We start from the raw sequence: 19221 nt of genomic DNA, 5'->3' as shown, positions 1-19221 counted from the left end.
AGTTTCAGTGATATAATTTCGTGTGGCATTCGGTATTTCATACATTTCAAACTATTATTCACAGATTTTTCTTTTCTTCCTAATGTTTCCACATTTTTACGATCTCATTTTATATTATAACAAATTTTTCACTGCTGGTTCCTAATTAAATACCAATTTCTCCTACATAAAGGATAATTTAGAAGATTTTTGATATATCAATGATGAATCAATCAAAGAAAGAAACAGGAATGAAAGGAGCGATAATGCAATTCTCGAATAAGTACGAAGGACGAATTCTCAATATCGGTCTATAAAATTTTCAATGTTCTAGTGTAAAAATAGAGCTAGATAAATTTTTACGGAAGCGAAACTGTCTCGCAAAAGTATCGTCGTAAACTATCGCTGAAACTTCCGCTCGCAGCTTTCTTACCACGTCACGTATTTGTTGTTTGAAACTTCGAATTGCGTTTAGCAGGGAAAAATGAATGGGAAAAGACATATCCGGGTGAGTTTCGAACTCTCTTTAAAACTTCCGCCATCTGACTTGTACCTTCGACCCTTCTGGGACAGACGAACATACAATACCCTTTAGAAAAGTTACCTCGGAGAATGGATCTGAATTTTTACAATCTCTTGCCACGATTTTATAATTCTATCTCTCGGTTCAATTTTCTCGTTGTTGGATTTCAACGAAATATCGCCCGAAAGGAATCAATTTCGAGTTTTCGATCAATGTGTTTGCATAGAAATTTACTCGAATCATAATTTTCCTTTTTTAACCTCGCTATATACCTTTACATCTTTTGTCTTTAAACATACAATCGATATTCCATCTCCTCCGTATTATCATCAAACAAAAATAATCTCCCCATAATAATTCTATCAACATTCACCTCAAACGATCGACCAGAAGAAGCTAAAGCAATGCTCCGCGTACACCCCACAATAACAAAACCCTCTCCTGAAATTCTCCAAACTTTACACGATCGTACCCTCCACTACATTACCTTCCGTACAACACCATCAACTTTATCCGTGTAAATCTATAGGTTTTATACTACCGTTAACTTTAATGATATCAACCAGTAAACAAGAAAATATTTTCTACAGAGTGGAAATTTTTATACAAGCTGGTATTATTTAGGATATAATTAACAAAATTGAATTTCCATAGAAAATTGCTTAACCCACCAAGTATTGTATAAAATACTATAATTTGCATATTCATTATTTCTTTGGAAAGTTTCATTAATAATTTAATATGGACCGATGAAGAGGAGATTACGTTTCTTTTAAGTCAACCTTAAGACTAAACTATTCTCACGAAACGAATTAAGATTCTTAACACCTCAATGTTAAGCGACGTCTCTGGCACATCATTGTAGGTTTTGGCATGGGAATCGCAAGGGGCGCCAGAGACGTTATTTGACGTCAAGAAATGAAACGAACAACAGTCGCTCGAATTATCCATAATAATCTAATGAATAGTTTCTTCTGAGGACTTGGTTGTTGCTTTGAAATATTTTTGGTCACGTGTATAATATTAGAACCTCTACGAAAATATCGATCTCACTCTCGCATATTTTTCAATCATTCGCGCTAAACATTTTATACTCGCCTCTTAAAATAGTCTAAAATGACAGCAAATTACACGTTATTAATATATTTAGCGTACTAATTTTGCTCCGAGAGATTCCATTAAATATCATAATAGACACCTACAACATTGTTCTTAAAGTTAGCATCGGACCAACGTTGGAACAACGAAAACGAACGAACGTCTTTCGACAGACTGATTTCACAAACGTTCATGCAGACACGTTCGTCTTGGCAGCGCAGTCTGACAGCCAACAAAATAAGATCACGAAATCGTGTAACCTGAGCTAGCTCGCGCGAGTAATCAAGAAAAGAATCGTTGCCGTCTGTCACGGAGTGTCACCATTTTTTCCACCCTCGGTCGTTCCACCCTCTCACCTAGGTTGCCCGTGCGTAAGCCAGGTCGTTGATCTTCGCTCGAGGAAGTGTGCACGCGGCCTTCGCGTCCTTGACAGTGGGACGCGCGAGCGCGTCCAGTCGCCGAGGGCAGCCTGAGGAATTTTTGTTTTCTGTCAGCTTCCTTTGTCGGCAGTTTTAACCCCCGTGGTTCTTCACTATGCATTTGCACGCGTGCAAAAGACTATCGTGAATGAATCATTTTTGCGGGCCAGGGAATTCGACGAGGATCGGACGAGGGAGGCTTGTCGAAGCGTTCACGAGTGAAGATCGACCTGGCGATCAAAGTTCACTGCACGGGATTTTGGTTAGTGGTGCAAGAGATGGATTTCGGGTTGTATTAGGTCGTAACGTATAGGATCTTCGATTTATTTAGTTAAAGTAAATAGTTTTCTAATCATTTTTATTGTACGACGAACAATTTTATTTAACACAGATACGTATTCCTTTAGAGGGACAATTACAAGATAGTTCTTGCAATAACAAATTGGCAATTTGTGGCAGTAATGTTTGATGATTTTTTATATCAAGTGAGACACAAACGAATAATAAACAACGATGCAGAAATTTAATCGTACGCGATTTAAATCCTGAATAAATAGCATCGATACATTTTGATCAGTGAAAATATTCTTATTTCGGTGAAACTCCTCCTTTTTTACATAATGTATCTCGCGATATTGCATGCCCAATGTGCATCCTAAGATACAACATTTGAATATCGGAAAAATATTAAAAGTAGAATATTTTATGGTAAATAATGTAAAAATGGAAATTTCCATCATAAGAATCGAGTGTGTCCGATTACTGGAGATATTAAAAAGTGTTTGGAAATTCAGGAATTATATTAAACCTAAAAAAGTGAAGGCCACATTTGAAAAGAGTGTCTAAGCTAACTTTCATTTTACTTTTAAATACGCATAAAAATATATGCATATTAGGTACACTAAATATACTAAATATAATATCTAAATATACATCTGCACACTATCTAAATAAACCACAAGTTTCTCACTTTGTCTAGTTTAATAGCCAGGAAAGTCTCCTCGTTGACGCTCGATAAATCATTTTAAGTTATATTTCAGCTCCTCCAGATTCACGAGGCATCCGAGCACTTAAGATAAAGTGGACGTTCGATCAATACGGATCGGTTATCGTTGCTTTGCTTAAACCATCAACCATCACGCTAGCCAACCCCTTGACGAAGGTTATTAAGTTTAAAGTTTGATCGGCCGTCTCAACGAGGAATTATGGAAATTATAAAACAAGTCCTCCTCTTCGCCAACAATTTTCCACGGTTTCAATGGAACTCACGAACGTTTAAAACACGTCAGAAGCATGCATTGGTTTGAACATGTTGCAAAAGAGACATTCGACGAAGTGTTTACAGTGTCGGCGACATCCAATCTACCTGCTGAACGTTTGTACGTACGGTCTAACCCTCTGCAAGCTGAGACTTTGGCATCGTCAACAGAACAGCCCTTTCATTTCGTCAGGATACGATACAAAGACTTGCGTTTGAATTGTTTGGCTTTTACACATTACCGGTATCGCACGGTTAATTCTTTGCGAATCCGGGAAACGATTTAATTGCCGAATGCTGAGAGATTTGCAGGATTATCGTAAGCCCCGTTTTACTCGATCAGGTTTCAATGCGATTTAGCGTTAGCTGCGTTGATAGTTTTGTTAATACTGGAGATTATACAGAATATATGTATAAGGATTTAGTAGAGCGATTAGTTCAGGATGGATTAGGAATTTGTACTTTTCAGTATAAAGAATTACTTCTACTTTTTTTTTTAAACACCATTGTGTATCTATGGTTGTAAGAAAAACGTTATATTTTTCCAAGTCATGGAAACGTATGCGCAAAATATGCGATTCCATCTAAATAAATAGGAATTTGATACTTCGAACAACCTCGTTTGATGGACAAACAGTAATATCTCACTATATCTTCTTGTAATAATTAAAATTTGTTCAGTTTTGCAACAAATACAATAAATCATGCTGGGAGTTTTCAAAGGAGTTTGAACTTGCTTCTTTCTGTTCTTTAATATCTGTTGCACTTGTTTCAGAATTTATATAATTATTCTTCTTTTGTACTATAGCCCAAAAACCTAGATTCTCTTTCAAATTTTTAATGCTCAGAACATCGTTCGTTATATGTATGTCGGAGATGAAAGGACATCGGGGCTTCCCTTTTGGAATTTTGGGAAAAATCCCAATACCCTAGTGCAGACTTTTACTATAGCTACGCTTAAGTAATAAAACTAAGTAATAAATAGTTTTAATGTTCTAATCCGATTTTATGACGATGGGCTTGGGCTCGAAGTGACATAACGGGTCACTGAACGTAGCCACGGTCACGAGAGGGACTTGACAGAGATACCTGACAGAGGTATGGAATAATTATATAGCTCTCCTTAAAAACAAGGAGAGGTTCCACTTGGACTGCAGGTCAGTTCATGCAGATAAGTTTGACTTGTACATGGAGTCATACGTGTATCACATCGCATTCGTCATCCCGTTGACCGTGGATTCGTTATCGAACCTGAATTCGTTGTCATCAACATGCCCTTATAGCCTTTTGTAGTGGCCACATTTGTACCAATAAATATCAGCTATAATCGCGATGGTAAATTTGAGCGAAGGTTCATCGAACGCCCAAAATTCCAACCTTAACCCGACATGTAATTATAAATATTCGTAGGAAATTCTAGTTTGCCATAAATTACTCGAGCAATTTGTGAAAATTTATAGTATTCGAGGCATGAATACCGCGTAACAATGTTGGGAAGTTAAAAAGCAACAGCAATTACAGCGGGCTAAATCACTGAGCGGACTTGCAAACCGGCAGACGTTAATTTCCACTTGACTCTCGAACTCGGCTCTAATTAAATCCACTTTAAACTCGAATCGTTTCGTCGTCGCTACAATTAGAAGTCACTCGAAGGTGTGCGGGGGTGGTCAACCTCCTTTCCGGAAGACTCGATTGCAAAGCATTCGCGAATTTCGAGGCCAAACTTCGTTAGCTTGCCGTTTCCAACGGGGAAGCAAATCAGGGCAAACAGAGAAATTCCCGTTCCCGCTCTCCTCTCTCGTGAAGAAACACACGCTGAAAGTTTTTTCCTGCCTTCCAGGCGTAGTCCATGATTTAGCGAATTTGGAAATAATTTTTTCTCCGATAGAATATACAGATATTTTGTAGATATATACGTATTGTCACGACGAGTCAAAGAATTCTGAAAATCAAAACATTCGAACTATACATTGGTCGAATGAAAAATTGCTATCATTTCAGAGTTGTTCTGTTAGAAGGAGCGTTTCATGTAAAACAAGACACCCGATTATTTATCATATTGTGCATTCGTACTTGTTATTTTTATCATACGTTTTCGTACGTTTCTTGCGTAGGAATATCGGTACAAAGAAAGAAACGATGTTGGAAAAGCGTTCTCGTTGTATTGAAATTATCGACACCAACGTATCTGTAAAATGCAGAAAATGAATCAAAAAATGCCAGAACCTTTCGTTGATTTAATATTTGCCAAGAAATAGAGGGAGTTTACGAAAAGTTTGCCTCCATTCGGGGTACTCGCGTAGAGAATGTTCTGTATATAACAGTAACATTTCTTTTTATTTATTTATTTATTAAAATTACAATCAATTCTCGCGTTGAGAATTTTCAGTAATTTTTCTGGCGTGGCGCAGTGACATGGCTGATTATTTATAATAAGTTAATACTTAACAGTAATATAAAATATCAAAAGATCAATAAAAAAATACAAATACTTTTCGTAAGTTCAATATTTGCCAGGAACCAGAGAGTAAGAGAGAGGGAGAAAGAGAGACGGAAAGAGGAAGACAGGAAAGACTCATCTCCCTCCACGTAAATCACATACAATACACCTTTATCCACTTCAATACGCGGCTGAACGGTTCAAGCACCTTCTGGACGATTCAACGATTCGAAGGGGCTGGTTGCTCGAGGCGGCTGATCAATTGTCTCGTAAATCGAAAGATTCCGTTCTTTTTTATTCGTAGGGTGCCTTCGACGTTGAAAATTTGCGGACAGGATGGCAGGATCGAGCCGGGAACCTCGGCCAGGCCCTAAACGACAATCTTCATCCCTCGTAAGTCGTCGCGACAGACGAAGCTGGTCTTCGTTCGATTAAAGGGCTGCTTCGAACGACGAAGGGAGAAAGAGAGAGGAGGGGTGGTGGTTAGGTTGGCGTCGCGATCGAGATGAGCGATCTACAGGCCACTCTCGAGTTCTCCCTCGAGCTCTGCAAGTTCTACAATGTCGACCTGTTCCAGCGTGGGTAAGCGGATTCTCCAGCCATCCTCGTGGACGGAATGTGTGCGCGACGGCTGGCTTGCGTAATTTGCAACGGCTTACCTATCGCCATCGCCTCTAAGCTTATCGACGATTTCCAATTTCCCAGGTATTACCAGATACGAACTGCCCTCAGAGTGTCGCCCAAACTGCCTGTCAAGGTGGAGGTTAACCAGTTACGCAACCGTGAGTACTTCTTTTGCATTTCAGTGATTCTTCACGAATTTTCGATAGCGTTGCAGATTCGGATAAGCTTAGGTTTAAAATATTACAAATCAGTGTGTAAATGTTTATGAAAAATAAGTTCTCCTAAACTTCTTCCATTATCGTTTGGTCGTTTTAAATGTAGTAGACGGTAGAATCGCGTTTGTACGAACAAGTTAATGCTCAGGCCTTATCATCCTAAGTACGATCGAAGGTAATTTCGTGTTACGTCCGGTGACTCTTTACGTAAACCAGGATCCATCCCTCGATCGAAGCGGCTACTGGCTATGCAAATATAATTAGCCGGATCGCACTAATCCTAAGGAACTGTCATAAAACTAAGCATTTGTATCTTACCGTTAGTTCCCTTAATTGTTATAAAATATATTCAAGTGGAGACGTTCTTTAAGATTATTGCTCCATCAGGTAAGAAATGAGAAGGTCGGGTTTTTCTCATGGTGGTGGTGCCACCAACACCCAGCAATAGTTTTGCCTCCGCGACAGCATCGTAACCGAACTTCACTGGTTTATCTGCCTTAGATCAGTCAACATCTTTTGACTGGTTTTTCATCCGTTGATCAATCAATGTCTTGACTGGTTTTCGTTCATCGATCAGTCATCAATTGTAACTTACTATTTACACGTCTTTCAGAATACGTCTATACGCACGACGCGTAACTCTTTATATTCACAAAGTTGTTGGAATAAAGTATATATTATAACCTGTTACTTCGATGTTATAATCAATCAACCACCTCTATTATTCTAAATGAAATAGGGGATTGACCAATTCGTGGCATCGATTATCGAATCGTAACGAGAATTTACCACTCTCGTTGACGCGATCTACCGCGAACAATCGAATATTTCGTAATATAAAAGCATAAACACTGACTCCCATAAGGAATATATTAATATAAGCGATCATTTGTTTTTGCTCGAAATAAGTATTTAAATTCTAATATGATTGAACTAATACGAAAGAAGCTGTCCTTCGTCCTGTTCGGACAAACGAGGTTCTACCGCACAGCAGAATTCTATTTATCAGAACGAAATTTTAGTTAATACCCGATTAATTGAACTTTTGCCGATTGAATTCACTCATCTGAATATGAGCTGCTATCGTGTGAGCAAACAATAGTAGATAGTGAGAATAATGGGCGAGGTTTCCCAACAAGATCGGATAAATGGAATTTTTTGTCGTACTTAAAACGTGGCCGAATACTTCAATAACAAGCTCTATATAACACTAGAACAACATTTCATTCAAATAATCGTCAACTGTGACATCCACGCGCTTCGTTAACGTCACCCACGCACCCATATCCTCTAACCAAACTAACAATCTCCTGGCCATCTTTCTTTCTACTTGAAAGAACGAAAGAAAAGAAGCAAATGGTAACCGAGTTTCCAGAAATTACCAGCCCTTTGCCGCGACAACGCGTGTCCGGCGAATCAAAGAACTTTCCCCGTGGAGGCAGAAACTTCTGTGGCACCGATGGCGGTAGAAAACTCGCTCGAGTTCACCCCGTCGAGTTAGACAACGGCTGCGACTAGAATTTCCAACTAGTTCAAACCTAGCTTGCACTCGATAGCGTTAGAAAGTTCCCTGAATCGCTTGTATCGCGTTGCCACCCTTCATTGTGCATCGAAACTCGAGCTTCTCTCTTCTATCCCGTGAAAACGAATGAAAGAAAGAAAACCACGAGACGTTGAACGCGAAACGAGCGTCTCTCAAGTCTGACAGGCAATCGGAATTTCGATTTGGAAAATTAGACGCGCGGCCATACACTGAACCAGATTTAAACAATCTGTTATAAAACGTTCCAACGTTAAATAGTGAATGACTACTTTTTAATCGACGAGTATTTTAATCCTCGAATAATATCGTTAGGTTACAAATAATAGTAACGTATGTCCGATTACTGAAATTTAGCGTATTGAATTTTATTTTGTATTTTATATGCTCCGCGATGGAGATGAAATTGAATTAGAAATTCGAAAATTGAGCGATCCAGGTGAAAATTATTACGGTGCCCAATAAGCCCAACGGTACCATGAACGCAGAGTATTTAATTTGATTTTGTATTTTACATTCTCCGCAACAGAGGCGAGTAAAAATAAAATTAAATTAAAAGTTCAACCCTAAATTTTTACTGCTCCCACTAGTCCAATGATACCATGAAAGTTAAGAATTGCAAATACGTAAGTACTTTGCGGTACTTTATCCGATGTGTAGATGCAGAAGAAACTTCAACCATACGATCATTGTTCTAGACTCGTTGGAGGCGCCTGGGACCAGCAAGCGCTTTCAGATCCTCTACAGAAACGAAGAGGTGACACTCGGCACCTCGGTCTTATTCCGAGCTCACGTGCTGGTGCACAGTCACAAGATCGAGGAGGTTCTCTCCCGCACCCACTTCAATCTCGGCGTCGAGCTATGGTTCAGCGAGCCGACGCAACCAGGAAACATGGCCTGCGTGTCGTCTAGGTAAGATAATCGTCTTGGTGTATCTCGAAACGTACTATCATCTCGCTGTACCACTGTCATTTGGTAGACGGTAGTGATACGTTCGCTGACCGCGACGATCGTTTGAACGTCGCTCGCGAAAAGAAACGATATTGCGGTTTCGTAGGATTGCTACATGCGACTTGCTATACGAGAATCGTGAGAGTCTGGTGTTTGTAACGTAACGAAGACAGCGAAGAGAAGGAGTAGTTACGTTTGAAGTTGATTTGTAGACTCTTAAGCTGCGTCTACGCTATATACTAAGATATATTATACGTATAGCGAAGTTGTATAACACGTTAAAGAAACCAAAAGAAAAATCTTATGTAATAACGCTATGCGTATATACAAAGTATTTTAAAAATAGGTGATTAATTTTTGGTATCGTGTTCTATTCAGTTGAAGCGCAAAGGGATGTGATATGAACGCTTAAGTTTAAAGATATTTCTTTTTCAAGATATAAATACTTAATTACAGGAATATCTGTCACACGTAGATGACGAGCATTGTTAACATTTTGTATTTACAAGAATAAAATGTAAAATGTTGGTAATATTAATTAATTACATTTTCTTCGTGTGCACCCTGCACCGAGACAATGCATTTGAAACACCAAGTCGCGCTAATTAAACGTAAGTCACAACCGTAAACTTGTCATGACCATTATTATAATGAAATCTAATTTCGTTTTGGTCTCTGAGAAGCCATATTGGTCAGCATTATTTTCTTCATTCTACTGCTAGAATACGTATGATTAGAATATTAAATTACATTTATGTATAGGAACAAGCATAGAAATTACGAATGTCCTATATGTTTTGAGACAAATGTTCAAATTAATGAATTTACGTTAAACTAATAAATAATAAATAAATATAATAAATAATAAATAAACAATAAATTTGACGAAGACCAGTCTTTGTGAGAAAGAAAGTAATAAAGACCAAAAGAGTATTTCCCATATGTTTCCCAGAAAGCGACAGAAATTCTTCTAAAAAAATTGAACATTTAATTACAGGAAATTTTGTAATTCGAAGTAGGCAGTTGTTAAAATCACATTACAATTTCCGTAACATGGTTTGAATATAATGCACGAGGAAAAGACGTAATGCTTAGTTGTTGAAGGAACACCGACCTCTACAACTTCCATAAATTTCTTCCGCCCATTATGCCTAGGCAAAAGTACACGACAAGAAAGCAGAACTTCCCCACAGACCTAATAGATGGAGAGATCGATAACCTTGGCCGCGTACGCTTTCATGTTCTACCTTGAAGGTTTGACGAGCTTCGTTTGCTTTTTGCTTTGTAGGGCGTTGCAGCTGAACTTCGCGCCCACGAAGGGGCTTCACTATCATTTGCCGGTGCTCTTCGACTACTTTCATCTTGCCGCCGTCTCCATCACGATTCACGCCTGCCTCGTGGCCCTTCATCAACCTTACATCAAGTCGGTAACAAGTTGAATATTTTCTCTTTTCATATTCCTTTCTCATAATATGATTACAAAATATTTTTATTTACGTACGTACACGATTGTTAACGATGGAAATTTCTCTTTTCTGCTCACGAACGCTGATTTCGTTGTACCGTGTTGCACGTAGGAAGAGCATACTTCATTATGTCCAGAGCTGGTAAGTTTGAAATTTCGTGTTTCTTTTATTTTTTTACAACGAAACTGACAAATTTATGGACACAGTACTTTTAAGGCGAACAACGATTTTTCTTCGAGTTTTCTCTCTTTTGATCAAGTTTATTTCTTTTTATTTTCAATTGTCTACTTTGATGATTTCTGATGTTTTAAGATTAATAAAGATTGGACATGAACCGAGGAAGGAGAAAAGTTATTAATTATTGAAGAATATATTGTTAAACGAGCTTTGATTATTACTTTTATATATTGTTTATTTTACATTGTTTAAATTGTCTATTATATTTGAAATATTTACATGTTATATTTATATATAAATGTTTATGCTTTTAAGTTAATTTTATGTTTTACATATGTTTATATATTGTAACGTGATTATTTCATATTACAAAGCCAATTAGTGGCTACAAGAAAGAAATTTTTAAAATGGTGTTTTCTTTGCTCATTAAATTGCACGAGAGACTGTAACAGGGAGACCTTTTTGTACTCGAATTGAACGTATACTGTAATAAAGTATCAAAGGAATATTATTTCTGAATTAATTAATTCTTTGAGTACAGAATCCTTTTTAATGACTGTGGGAAAAATATTCTTATGAATTATTCCACACACATGTTCCCAGCATTATTATAGTGGAAACATTCTTTTTTTTCAGATTTTTATGGAAAAGCACATTTATCGTTTAATTAGCTAATAATTTATAGTCGAAGATTAAAGACTATGAAATATCAAATATCCTATTATGACTATTAATAAAATAATTTATTATACCCGGAATAATAGTAGAAGAATAATAAAATAATAACAAAATAGTGATAGAATAATAGCGAACTATCGTAATTTTAAATTTCAAAATTTCATATCAAATTCCAAGTGGCCAAATTGTGAGAACAATAAAAATCCACACAGTGAAAAATTAAATGCATAACCAATTCACGAATTTAAATTAAATCATGTCCGACCTCCTAATCGTTTCAATCAAAAAATTGTATTCCGTTCGTAGTGACAATGCGAGTTCGATTGCGTTTTAATTTAACATCGCGACAGGGTAATTAACCGAGTAATATGCTTGCAGCGCGCCGCGTGGAGGGAAACCGTGGCTACAATTTAAACAGACTGCAACAAACGGGGACAACAATGCTCAGTTAGGAAATATCGTGAGTTCATGCACGAGTTTCATTAAAATTTTTAATTGATAGTTTAGCTGCTACAGAAAGAAAGATGAAAAGAATGCTTGCAACAAGATATTCGTAACTATTGCAGGAAACAACAACGAGGTGCGTTGGTTCAGCCACGAGGATACAACACGCGAAATTAGTTCAACAGGAAGTAATCAGGTTACTTCTGGCCGCGAGGGAATCTTTGCTCAACAACTTAGCTGATTTAGCCCGTCTGCTACCTTCTTGCCAGCAAAGAGCGCTCGAGCTTGCTCAGAACACGCACAAAGAGATTACCAAGGTCGGTACTGCTTCTCAGGTTTTCTTACAAAATTCTTTGTTCTACGCATGTAAATTATTCCAAGTCGCTTTTGACAAAATTCGACTTTTATTTATGGAACATAGAGTTAGTCAGTAAAATTATTTCAATTACTTGCTACAATTAAATCGCGGACCTTTGTGCTTTATATCTTTATGAATAGAACTAAGATACTAGGTAAATAACAATGTTGATATTATCTAAGGTAATATAAATAACTTATATATGATAAATTATATAAATAACGAACTGGAAGACACCAAATTAACTTACACATGTAATATTTTTCTTTTTGTTTTCTGTGACTTCTCTGTGGAAGATAGTGGTTGTGCTGTAGTTACAGATGATGGACACGGAGGAGACTGATGTCGCTCAACTCTGCGCACAAAATATCGTTCTCTGGCAACATTTTCTGGAAGCATTCTCCGGACGCGAGGCTGTTCATCAGCATCTTGCGAAGATCCATCATCAGCTAAGGGTAAAACGCTCGTTTTATTGCCTTAACATTCCCCGCAGCTTCTAGGTGTTCTCTTTTAGACTAATTACTTTATTTCAAAGACACGAGACAAGTACATCATAGAATTACGACGAACGAATTTGTGGCCTTTTACGATCCAACGATATCAATTAATTAAACGAAACTTCGTTTCAAATATTTTAAGAAAGTACCACTTTATTTAAATTAACATCTTTGGTCGCAAATTCATAGGTGAAACGTTTTACGGAAGGTTTCTTCGTGCTAGAAAACCCTAGGTCATCCGCATGGGGCTGTTACGATGCGAACTACCAGTCGTATCAAGCGGTGAGCGAAGCGGCAAGAAGATCGCGATATCTGTCCTCGTTGCCTCCGCTCCCAGTGCACTGTCCGGAATTGGACGGAGATCTTCACTCTCTGCCTTTGATCTTCGAGGATCAGTACGTGGATATGAAGCAGAGGCACAGAAACAGCGGCAAGTATCATTTTGATGAAAAGAACGAACGCGATATAGCCTCATATCACGAGTGATCGATCTTTTTGTACGATGATTATAACACAGGATCAAAACTTTGTTATCGTTAACCAAGCATTTTTATTAACTTAATTGCACCAACAACCGTTGTATATGTATATCACCAAGATATTCTCTATTCGTACAAATATTATCAAGCAAAATTGTCACAAGACATAGGGATTGCTACCCCTAAAGCATCCCCTATCTTTTTCAAAAATTAATCAAATAACAAATGCTCGTTTCAGTTCCTGGCATCGACGACTGCAGTTGCGGCATAGCAGCAATCCTAGAGTCGCGATCCATGGGAATCTGGTCACCAAGGAGCGAAGGCGCGGCTCAGGATATCGGTTCGGTCCAAGGTCGTCTGATGCTCACTCCATCCACGCTTCCTGCCAGGCACAGCAAATCCTTGGACCAACTAGGTCCAGACATCGCTCCCGTTCAACCAAGGACATCGCCAAAGACGCTTCCTCGATCCGTGTCCACGCAGCTGTTTCCAAGACAGAGAAGCGGGGCGCGAAACGTTACTCCACCAGCGACAGTTCCTTCAAGAGGAAGGCAAAGGTCGACAGCGCCGTCCAGTAGCACGCTTTTCCCTCCTTCGGGGCAGCAAGCCTGCTCCGCTCCAAACCCATCCCTAGGATCGACACCCGTCATCCCGTTGCCTCGCGCCAAGTCTACGCAAATGTTGGTGTTGCCCAGACAACAAAATGATCCGCAGAACACATCGATAACGTCGCTCCTCGCAGCTATGTTTCCTGAATTACCGCCAGGAGGACAGTTACCTGGGTACAGACCGTCGAACAAGTCCTGCGAACAAACTCTTACGGTACCCACCTGTCTGGGAACAATGGACCATGCTCAGATGACAGATTGTTGGAGCGAGAATAAGGCTCCTAATATTAATGAAGGTAGGATGGTGTTCTTTCGTGGAGGAGGATTCTTTGACTCTTTGAGAGCAAAGTTTATGAAAGATTGATCGACATAGATCAGTTTAGGGAAAGAAGAAATTGCACTTATATCTGGGTGTATTAGTTTCTTTTTCTGATATCTTCTTTTTCTGATATGTGTAATGCTAGCAGAAGAGTAAATATCAAACTAAAACATCAAATCTTTATGATTCTCATATAAATATTCACATAAATCATCTTGAATAATTCCATTAAGATTTATTTATTTAATATTTAATATTTCAATCGATATTAATGTCATTCTATACATTCCATATGCTTCTCGATAATGTATCATATAATTTATGGTTATCATATTATAATGTATGGTAAGATTATACCAAATGAAACATTAAGCCATTTTACATAACATATTTATTCCACTGCCTACCAAGAAGCTCATGAATTAATACATTATCTTTCATTACTCACAACATAAAAATCCAAGTAAATATTATTGAAATGACATTCGAATATTAACATTCACGTGTTTGTATTTGCAATAGACGATACAAGTACATATCTTTTTATCGAAAATATTGAAATGCGAGTGATTTGGTATGTTTTTGGAGAATACTTATTTTACAGAACTGGTGATAAAATATTCTTGATTCAGTGGAATAATTCTGTATAATATTACGGAGTAGCTACTTCGTAATGAATCCGCTCATTCGCTAGTATGGTACATTCTGTACAACTCTCCATATTCCCTACATTGTCCCTGGAACACTCCCTTTGAACTTGCGGAAAAAACACTCGCTCTGAACTCTCATTCGCTATACGCGGTTCACCCTTAAGAGAACTCACCCCTACGTGTGCACACGTACACAACCGTACACTCATACTCATCGCACAACTTTTACGTAGCGTGCATTTTTGAAATTTTTATTTTTTACGGCTCATACTCCGCTTAACAGCTCTTTCTTCTCCGTATTACTCACTCAATAAAGTTTATGACACCCTTTAGAAAACACCTCTATGTTAATATTCTACGTTCTCTAGTATCTGCAATCAACAAGGTTTTCCTCTTTCAGAGTATTTATATCGTTTATATTATAGAAAATATATTATGTATTCAGGAAATATTAAATATTCATATGAAATATTAAAATATTACATTTAGTTTATTTACACTATCTATGTTATTATAAAGCTAACTTACAAAACTTTCTAACAATCCACCAAATCCTAGTACATCCAATCATAAGTTCTTATCTGTCTTTATCTATTTCAGTAATGGTTAAAACGTTATTAACTGCTTATTGAATTTTTATCCGTTTTAATTTTACTAAGCGTTAAATTGATCAAATCGTTAACTATTGCTCTACAGATTACCATTCTCTGGATACAAGAAGGATTCGACTAGAGCCACGCAGTCACCGATTACCAACGCGTCACCCACTGTCGACCGCCAACGACCAAAACAACTTTCTACCAACAAAAGCGAGCGTCAATGGCGACACGTTTCTCCCAGAACAACAGCCGCTTCACACAGCCACACTGGACAGAGTGACCTATCGAGGAAATTCCCGTAAACAAACGCATCAAACGGGTGGCAAGTACAGTCAAACGAATGGTCTAGAGTCTCGCAGGTATCACACAATTGGTAAAACTGGGTCCGGGTTAAATCAGCGAAATCGAGAGGCTCAGGATTCAATGAATGGCGGTGGGTTGCCCAGCAGTCATTCGATGATGGCTGATCCTTTGTATAAAAGATCCAATTACACGTCGACAACTACGGACTCCTTCTTTTATCGGACAAATGGCACCAGCGGGAGAACACGTGGAGAACCAGAGAGACCAAGGAGACCAAAAAGCACAGAAAGATTAGTAGATGACGTTGATCGTAACGAGTATTGTGATTTTCGAAGAGAAAGACCAAGAAGAAGAGAGGAGAGGTCTGCTGTCAAGAGCCCTCGTAATGGTGTCGCACCTTGTTACGGAGAAGCAGAGAAACATAGGAGGCCACATAGCGAAGATAAGATGCAAGAATTAACTAACGAGATGTTTTACAAGGTGATGACGTCTGAACCGAAGAAGGAACAACGTGTGGAGAAGAGGAAGGACAGGCATGGAAGAAGACCACATTCCGCGCCTGTTCTGGATATTGATCATCCGGCTGAGGAGAATAGGAAGTGTAGTCATAGGAATAGGAAACCAGCACCTCCACCTCCAGCTTATCAGGATCCTGCGGTGGCTCCGCTGCCAAAGTACAGGCCTCCGCCTCCGGTAACCACGACGAGCGTCCTGGGGGTGGAGAATAATAATAAAATTATTCTGAAGGTAGTATCTCTTACGTTCTTCTTTGATAATTCTCTATATGAAATCTTCATACGTGAAAATTCCTTCTCCATAATTACAGGTAGATCCCATCAAGTCTCCCATGGAGGCGCCAGCAACGAATGGAACAACACCATCCGACACCTCCAGCGCGGTCCCAGCGCCAAGCGTGAAAAGACTGAGATGTGCGAGTGTGCCAGTGGCGCAGAACAAAGTTGTGGTACCACGAAGCGCAGTGTCGTTACCTTGCATGCCCATACGCGACAGCAAGGACAGCCTTAGCAACAATCTTCCCGTCATTCCGAATCCTCTCAGCCCGCCGTCCAGCAGACCGAGTAGCCCAACGATGAGCTCCAGTTCCAGTAACCTTACGTCCGAGTGTTCCGGATGGGTCAGCAGCGGGGACACGTCTAGCTCCGAGCAGCGTCGAAACGCGAAGCTATCGAGCGAACAGCTTCGTCAAAAATTGTCAAAAATCGTACCAAGAAAAGAAAGACCCGCTCCGACGAAAGAAAGCGTAGAAGAGCATTCGTACGAAGAAGTACGACTTCCGCCTCCAAAAATGTTCCAGGACGAACCACCGCCTCCAGAGGAATTTCGTGATCCGCCTGCTATCATCGATAATCCTTTGTATCACGTTTACGAGACGGTGAAACCGGTTAGAAGTCCTAAACAGACAAAGACTGCGCCGTGTAGTCCTCAGAAGAATAGAGATAGGGAGAGGGAGAGAGATAGAGATCTTGCATATGGAGCTAGGGATATTTGTTTAGATTGTTATCAAGAGGGCAAGGAACTGTTACAGTCGATTCAGGATGAGTCGATTAATTTTAAAAAATGCAAGGAAGCGTTCAAGAGGCAGATGAGCTTCTCAGGGAAGATTTACAGGTGCGTTGATGATTATACAGGGTTTCTTGTGAGATTTGATTTCGCTGGTTTGGTGGGGTCGAAGCTTTTCGTTTGATAATAAGATTGTTGGCTGATTAAGTACAATGGATGAACGATGGTTTGATATCATTCATGCATTGTGTTGTTAAATTAACAACAGCTCTAAAGATGATTAATTATTCCTGTCATTTATGACGGTTTGTTTAACTGTATCGTACTGATCAGATGAAACACGAGGCACTAAATGCAATATGCGTGTGATTAATTAATTTTGAAAGTTTGGAGTAAAGTGTTTGTTTGAATAGCCTTCTAACGCTTTACCAGATTATAATTCATTTAGCTGAGGATTAGTGGCGTACATTAAATATTTTTACTTCAACACCGATTAGTTATATAGTTTAGCTACCAAGTCCCTTTGGCCTTCACATAATCCCTTCGTTATAACACGTATAATTTCACAGCGAAAATTATGATTTTCTGTATTTGGTTGTTCGAAAAGTTCGTAATATTTAGGGAAAATTTAAAGCTAATATATTTCTACAAAACGAATATTTTCTTTAACTTTTAAGTTTCCTAATGATCAGAATAAGCGACCATTGAATATATCAGTTAAAACAATACTTTTGCTTTGCGTTTGAGAAAAATGATATTTTACTCAGAAGACAAGATTTTAAAGACGTGTTTTTTAACTTTCTAAAACAATAGACGTCTTACCATTTAATTTAGAAATTTTAGATGATATCTGGTACCAGATGTGTGAAAGATATTACAAGTTTTAATTTAAACACGTCCTATTAAATAATTATTTTTTTTTTTACAATTCACCAGTGTTTTCTCTTTACGCGTTGCAGTTGATATCTAATTTTCATCAAACTCAATATCTTATCGATTACCAGAAATTCATAATAAACCATCTTCTCTCAATCTCATAACAAACAGCGTCCGCCTAATCTCATCTTAACAATCTCGCAAGAAAATATTTCTAACTATTAAAGACGCCACGAACTTTCCAAACAGCTGAATAACTCCAAGCCAAACTTTAATATCGTGCGATTATTTTCGCCTATTTTTCTTTTTCGCCTTTGTTCGCAAGCATCCGTGCCATTTTCTATCTGCCTTTTTGAGTTCGGCGATGGCTTTCTTCTGTCACTTTGTGTTTTTTCGTAGTTAAGTTTCTCTTTGTCTACCTTATCCCCTCTAGAGAACACAAGGAAGCGCAGTTGCGTTTCCATAAACGTGCCCATTCCTTTGGATACGGTGACTTCCTGACCCCGTCGTCGGTAAAACCTCTAAGATCGAATGTGCCTCTTAGTGATTATCCGACCCTGGCCTCGACCATGCCGTACTTCCACATCAGCAACGAGTATCGGCTGTTCTCGCCGGAAGGAGCTCATCTGATTATCTGCGTGCACGGTCTCGATGGCAACCCCGCTGATCTCCGCTTGGTCAAGACGTACTTGGAACTGAGTCTTCCCGGAGCGCATCTAGATTTTTTAATGTCTGAGAGAAATCAAGTGAGATTTGTTTCATTATATTTTATTAGGAGGACAGAATTTTTCTCAGTTCGATTTATATAAGTAATAGAAGTATTTATTTATTATGAATGTTTCTTTTTTAATTTATTAGATTGCAAGATATATTTCCTAGTGATTCTGATTGGAAATTAGCTTTGCATGTTATTTTTTTGCGAATACGAGGAGATCGGCCTTTTGTATTTCTTCTTCATCAAACAACCATCAATTAATTTTGTTTTTCATGGCTCAACTAATTTTTGTATAACGTCGATGACAGTCGAAATAACTTAACTGTAACTTTGGAAATTGTATTTCCGAATGAAATCGGTCGGTGTAAGTGGCATCGAGGAAAACAGAAAAATTATATGGATGTTGATTGAAGATGTTATCTGTAAATTTAAGAATGAGAAATATTATAAAATATTTGAGATACATACACATTCGTGTGAGATT

The 19221-nt window shown here is 38.4% G+C and overlaps 1 protein-coding gene across 4 annotated transcripts in view; it reads left to right on the top strand.

The window, feature by feature from the left end:
• The window catches only part of LOC117207110, a 48298-nt gene that overhangs the window by 23641 nt on the left and 5436 nt on the right, over positions 1-19221 (top strand). The window contains exons 2-14 of one of the 4 annotated variants that reach the window (XM_033446995.1): positions 6022-6299; positions 6423-6499; positions 8795-9008; positions 10336-10470; positions 10625-10654; positions 11747-11828; positions 11935-12129; positions 12491-12625; positions 12857-13097; positions 13385-14050; positions 15420-16372; positions 16452-17254; positions 18567-18768. In XM_033446995.1, coding sequence (XP_033302886.1) covers positions 6223-6299; positions 6423-6499; positions 8795-9008; positions 10336-10470; positions 10625-10654; positions 11747-11828; positions 11935-12129; positions 12491-12625; positions 12857-13097; positions 13385-14050; positions 15420-16372; positions 16452-17254; positions 18567-18768 — 3810 coding nt within the window. In that variant the 5' untranslated portion in view covers positions 6022-6222. Of the gene's footprint in view, positions 1-6021; positions 6300-6422; positions 6500-8794; positions 9009-10335; positions 10471-10624; positions 10655-11746; positions 11829-11934; positions 12130-12484; positions 12626-12856; positions 13098-13384; positions 14051-15419; positions 16373-16451; positions 17255-18455; positions 18769-19221 lie in introns of all 4 variants that reach the window. The other 3 variants (XM_033446993.1, XM_033446992.1, XM_033446994.1) reach the window with 3 other exon arrangements.

Source organism: Bombus bifarius, unplaced genomic scaffold (genome assembly GCF_011952205.1).
Source record: "Bombus bifarius isolate JDL3187 unplaced genomic scaffold, Bbif_JDL3187 scf7180000008022, whole genome shotgun sequence".
NCBI classification, from domain to species: Eukaryota; Metazoa; Arthropoda; class Insecta; order Hymenoptera; family Apidae; genus Bombus; species Bombus bifarius.
The sequence above is the reverse complement of the archived record's forward strand: the minus strand, read 5'-3'. Positions and strand labels throughout refer to the sequence as shown.